Source organism: Tyto alba, unplaced genomic scaffold (assembly GCF_018691265.1).
Source record: "Tyto alba isolate M040663 unplaced genomic scaffold, T.alba_DEE_v4.0 Super-Scaffold_23, whole genome shotgun sequence".
In the NCBI taxonomy this organism is placed as follows: domain Eukaryota; kingdom Metazoa; phylum Chordata; class Aves; order Strigiformes; family Tytonidae; genus Tyto; species Tyto alba.
The window spans coordinates 1,497,292-1,503,056 of NW_024881297.1; the positions used below are offsets into that span (position 1 = coordinate 1,497,292).

The 5,765-nt window shown below is 46.2% G+C and overlaps 1 protein-coding gene across 1 annotated transcript; it reads right to left on the reverse strand.

The window, feature by feature from the left end:
- Positions 1-389: 389 nt before the first annotated feature.
- Positions 390-5,387, reverse strand: TIFA (TRAF interacting protein with forkhead associated domain). Its single transcript, XM_033007069.2, has 2 exons — positions 5,205-5,387; positions 390-1,673 (listed from the first exon to the last, which is right to left on the reverse strand). The coding sequence occupies exon 2, from the start codon at positions 1,651-1,653 to the stop codon at positions 1,090-1,092; it is 564 nt and encodes a 187-aa protein (XP_032862960.1). The 5' UTR covers positions 1,654-1,673; positions 5,205-5,387; the 3' UTR covers positions 390-1,089.
- Between the last annotated feature and the right edge of the window lie 378 nt (positions 5,388-5,765).

The window sequence follows — 5,765 nt, forward strand, 5'->3', positions numbered from 1 at the left end:
TGTAATGCATCCTAATGTTTAGGGATGGTAAGATGGGTAACTCGTGTATGCTCGGTTCTGATTCTTTCCTGTGTGTCTTTCAAGCAAACTAAAATACTTGACAAAAAAAAACCAAGTGCCAATGAAAAGCTGAGCCCCTAGCAAAGAAAAACTAAACTGAATCAACCTGAGCAATACTTAAATGAAAACAAAATTGTAAGAGAGCTTGGTGTGGTGGGTAGAGGTAGAAAACTTGCTGAAAGCATTTTAGTCAACTCTTATCTTGGAGCAGTGACATGTTTAGAAAGCCCAGAATAGCACCAGTGAAAATTTCTTACCTGGATTATCCTGGAAATAATTTTATTCACCGTAAGTGCTTTTAGATTGTAGTTGTAGAAGACAGCAAATCCTTACTAGGCAAACAAATGCTTTTATTACAAATTTTATCTGGATTTTTACATACCATGATCACTGACAGTGAATACTTTATTTATATTCACAAGCAAAAGTAGTTCACTGGCAAAAAAAATACAATTTTTAATTAATTTTTAAAATAGAAGAAAAATCTCACTGCAAAGTTGGTAAAAACATTAAAGGACTATGCTGACAGAGTGTTTCTGAGCAGCAAAATCTGGCAAGCTACAACCTAGGCTTGAAAATACGGTTTGGAATTTCATGTCAAAAGCAAAGCACAAAGTATGGCAAATGCAGTGAGACATTATGTCCCTACTTAGCTAACCAGTGCTGGGGCTAAAATACTGTTCTGCGTGCTCTGTATTAATGCCTGTTAAATAGACCTTTAAGGCCTGTGGTCACAGTTCTGGAATTGAATCTGCTGCGATGGATTTGAGTGGCCCTCTGTTTCCCACGTGTTTGTGTGGCAAACAGTGGGGATCAGAGAACACGTGTGCCCTGGTGAAGACGGTGGCAGGAATCTGTTTCTGTTGAACAAAGTACGTTCTGGTATGCCTGGGCTGAAAACAACAAGCAAGAAGACTGATGTGCAGCAGTGAGAACCATCAAGAACAGTGGACTGGGATGGCAGCCTTCAACTTCTGAAGTTGTGCAGGTTTCAAATGATCAAAATCTGATCTGGCCACCTTCTCCCTACTAGCATGACTCATTTTCATCAATCTCTATGGGGCTTTTGCCTTGGGAAGGAAATGAGGAAGAAGAAATGCCATTCTCTGGAATAGGTTGCAGTGATGGCGGGCACCTTTCTTGTAAGATTGGCACTTGAGTCAAATGTAAGTAAGTCTCAAAATAATCCATGCACTCCCCTTCTTGAATCTCTGCTAAAATCTGGTAGTCCCCAAAACAAATGATGCATCTCCATGGCAGGTCGATTTTGTTTAAGTATCCTAGTTCTGTTTGGTCCACAAACAGTTTTGTTTTCTTGCTCATGTTTTTTATCTCAAAACAAAATTCTGAGCTGTTCAGTTTTCTGTAAAACTGCACTGAAAACTGAATCCGAGAAACACGACTGTCCATTAAGTTGTAACGGCAGACACTAGAATCACGGCCAAACTTGGCCATTTCATCTGCCCTGACCTGTTCTCGCTTACAGAAATTCAAGCAACGAAACATCATCTTGTCTTCTTGGCAAGGATGGTAAAAGGTCATGTGGAGACACGTCACTGTTTCTTCAGTTTCAGCTTCTTCAAAAGAGCTCATGATGAAGTGAGTCCTCAGAACTACAAAAAAAAAAAAAAAAAAGTAAAAGCAGAGCATGACAGCACTGTAGTACCAAAAAAATGGCTTTGGCATGGCATTAGAACACTTCATCTACGGTTGTACAGTGGCTTTATATAACTTATAGCAAATAGGTGGGCAGTAAACGTAATGAAACCACTGGAACGAAGAAGTAGGAGTTGAGCCTACCCAGTCCATGACAACCATTGCTTCCTGCCACTTTGCCAGCGCCGCGTTCGGTGACCCCAGCCAAGTGACAGACTGCTCTGTGCTGAGCTCTGCCCAGCAGTCAGTCTCACATCTGTCGCAGTGGCTGCGCGGCGCTCCAGAAGTCTGAAAAACACCCACGACTGTAAATTTGGTGCCAATTAGTTCTTCCTGGGAATCTTGCAGGTGGATTTATCTTTGGAAGAAATATGTCACTTTAGTGGTGGCAGTAAGGTTTACTGTATGGACTTAAAATACGGCATTAAGTAGTGCTGTCTGGGCCTGCGTGCTCCATTTTACAGTCCTTGGACTAAAAGGTATCAGACAAACAACTTTTGCAAAAGCAGTCATACTGTGGGCAATAGTATTTCAGATGCATAGTAGTACTCTTTTGGCTCTTTGGTCAGAATTTACCTTTTCTGTAAAACAAAATACACTGTTTGGAAGTGACTGTATTTTGTATTTTGGCTTGTGTTTTTCTTAAGGCTAAATTATACCAGTGTACATAAATTCCAGGCACAGTGAATGGTGGTATATCAGTGCATCCCTTTGTGTGAAACCTCAAAGTCACTTCCTTCTTACACCTTCAACACCGTAAAAGCAACAGCTATGACACAGTAGTTTAGCAACCTCAGCTTGCTTACTGGAGTAGGCTACTACTGTGCTTCTACCAAGCTTAGATGATTAGAGAAATAGAAAATTTCAAGTAGCTCTCGGAGCTCCCTTCAAAACAAACTGGGAAATATCATCAGCGCTTTTAACAGAAGTAGAGAGACGTGCCCTTGATGGCAGGTTACTCGCTTGTAGCCATCTCTTGTAGCCATCTCTTGTAGCCATCTCTTGTAGCCATCTCTTGTAGCCATCTCTTGTAGCCATCTCTTGTAGCCATCTCTTGTAGCCATCTCTTGTAGCCATCTCTTGTAGCCATCTCTTGTAGCCATCTCTTGTAGCCATCTCTTGTAGCCATCTCTTGTAGCCATCTCTTGTAGCCATCTCTTGTAGCCATCTCTTGTAGCCATCTCTTGTAGCCATCTCTTGTAGCCATCTCTTGTAGCCATCTCTTGTAGCCATCTCTTGTAGCCATCTCTTGTAGCCATCTCTTGTAGCCATCTCTTGTAGCCATCTCTTGTAGCCATCTCTTGTAGCCATCTCTTGTAGCCATCTCTTGTAGCCATCTCTTGTAGCCATCTCTTGTAGCCATCTCTTGTAGCCATCTCTTGTAGCCATCTCTTGTAGCCATCTCTTGTAGCCATCTCTTGTAGCCATCTCTTGTAGCCATCTCTTGTAGCCATCTCTTGTAGCCATCTCTTGTAGCCATCTCTTGTAGCCATCTCTTGTAGCCATCTCTTGTAGCCATCTCTTGTAGCCATCTCTTGTAGCCATCTCTTGTAGCCATCTCTTGTAGCCATCTCTTGTAGCCATCTCTTGTAGCCATCTCTTGTAGCCATCTCTTGTAGCCATCTCTTGTAGCCATCTCTTGTAGCCATCTCTTGTAGCCATCTCTTGTAGCCATCTCTTGTAGCCATCTCTTGTAGCCATCTCTTGTAGCCATCTCTTGTAGCCATCTCTTGTAGCCATCTCTTGTAGCCATCTCTTGTAGCCATCTCTTGTAGCCATCTCTTGTAGCCATCTCTTGTAGCCATCTCTTGTAGCCATCTCTTGTAGCCATCTCTTGTAGCCATCTCTTGTAGCCATCTCTTGTAGCCATCTCTTGTAGCCATCTCTTGTAGCCATCTCTTGTAGCCATCTCTTGTAGCCATCTCTTGTAGCCATCTCTTGTAGCCATCTCTTGTAGCCATCTCTTGTAGCCATCTCTTGTAGCCATCTCTTGTAGCCATCTCTTGTAGCCATCTCTTCCTCTGAGTATGTCGGGGGAGCTGGAAGTGGCTCTGTGAGCAGGAGGATGGACTGTCTTTCTGTGTTTAGTTCTGCCCTTTGCTGTTTTGCACCAGTAAGAGGATGTGTTGTATGAGGTCAGCTTTGGTTAAAGGAGAAAACCAAATAATTTGGTATGCAGATCAGCCTATACAGACAGTTTTCTGTCTAGAGACTTGGGCTACATTTGATACCAACTTAGTAGCATGTTCTGCTTCCGTTGATATCTTCCATACCTGGTTTCTGAAATACATCAGGACTGGGCAAAACACAGGAATAACTTATTATATGGGGAAGGGGAAGAACAGCCACTGATTGCTTCAGCAGCATCCTCTGACCCTGGATCTCAGCAGCTACAGAGCCCGCTATCTATTCATGATCTGCTTATGTGCTACCTCCAGCATCCCCAGCTCAGCTGCCCAGTCCTGCATTAAAAGTTTATTGAGGTTGGATTGAACATGCTTTTGCATAAATACTGAAGGAGTTTCTGTTTACTGGGTTGGACTGGAGAAAGATTTCAGAGAACTCAAACTGGAGAAGGAAACTTTCTGTAGTTAAACCCAGACTTCTCCTGCAACTGCCCATGGCACTGCAGTGTGTACCTTAATTTTAGTCAAAGTGTGATTCTACCTCTTTCCCTGATCCCAACATTGTCTCCTACAGTGTCCATCCTTGTCCCTGTTTTTAGAGCCAGGAGAATGACACAAAGCCTTACGAATAAGGATGCCTAATGAGACCTACGGTGCTTCTACTTAAGTGTTTAACAACGTATGCAAGAGCTATAACTCTTTACCTTCACCTTCTTGCTCAGAGAGTTCTGCCACTTTGCTTTTACAAATCAAAACGCAGGCATTCGACCTGCGCGTTAAGAGAAAGAATAACATCTGTTTTATGATGTTTCATTGTAAACGACCATGAACGCCGAGGCAGGGGGAGGGCGAAAGATGATTTTCAAGCACGTTACACAAGGACAGCTCTCCTTTTTGTCCCCCCAACATGCCAGATCCTGGTCGCTGCCCTGTCTTTCAACTTCTGGAACAGGTCTCGCAGGATGCTGGCAGACCACAGCTTGCCTGCCAAACTCCGCTCAGCCCCAGCCGGGTTTCTCCCGGGTGCTGCCGCCGGTACCTTGCACACAGCAAGCCAGGTGCACTCCTGACAGCTCCGCGCCTGGGAGCGCAACCTCAGTTTTGCTAAAAACATCACCTTTGCTCGCGTTATAGGAGAATAACGCCTGTGGGCACCCCTGACTCCTGGAGCCGGGCTCTGTGCTGCAGCTCCCCCCATGCCAGCCAGCTGCTCGGTGTGGGCAGGAGCCCCTCTTCCCCACACCACCCCCCCCCCAAAAAAAAAAAAAAAAAAAGCCGCCACCTTCGTCGGAATTTACCGAGGAAACCCCCGCTCTCCCCTGGACCCGCACCCGAGGGGCCGGCCGGCCCCTTTCCCCTCACCTGCTGGCGGGAGCGCCTCCGGCCGCCTTCCGTCCCGCGGGGCGCGACCCTCAGGCGCCTTGCCGGAGGGCCCGCGGCCTCCCACGGCTCCTCAGCGCCCGGTACCTCGCCGGTAAGCGCCGGGCGGGACAGCGGGGAGCGGCCAAGGGTCGCGGAGCCGCCGCCGGCCCGGCCCGGCCCGGCCCGGCCCTCCCCTCAGCGGGGCGGGAGGGCGGGAACAGCGGCCGCGCTGAGGGCCGGGGGCGGGCGGCCTGAACTTGGGCTGGTTTTCTACAAAGTATACCCAGGCTTCCTGATCTTAGGTTGGTTTTCTAAAAAGTATATCCAGGTTTCCTTTTATTACAGTGAGTAAACCGAAGATAAAAATTAGCCGCGGCCCTGTCAGGGCTTTTATGTGGACGTCGGAAAAATCTTGTGCTTGTGAGTAACTTGCTCAAACCGGTAGTCGCAGCAGTGCCGGGGATGTGATCCAGAGTTTGCAGCCTCGGGTTTCAGACAAAATAATTTCAGTTTCACTGCTCCCTCTCCCCAAATTAGCACTTTGGAGAGTAAAACACTTTA

Excerpts from the sequence above, each read along its gene's own strand:
- TIFA (XM_033007069.2), bottom strand. The coding sequence starts at position 1,653 with ATGAGCTCTTTTGAAGAAGCTGAAACTGAAGAAACAGTGACGTGTCTC.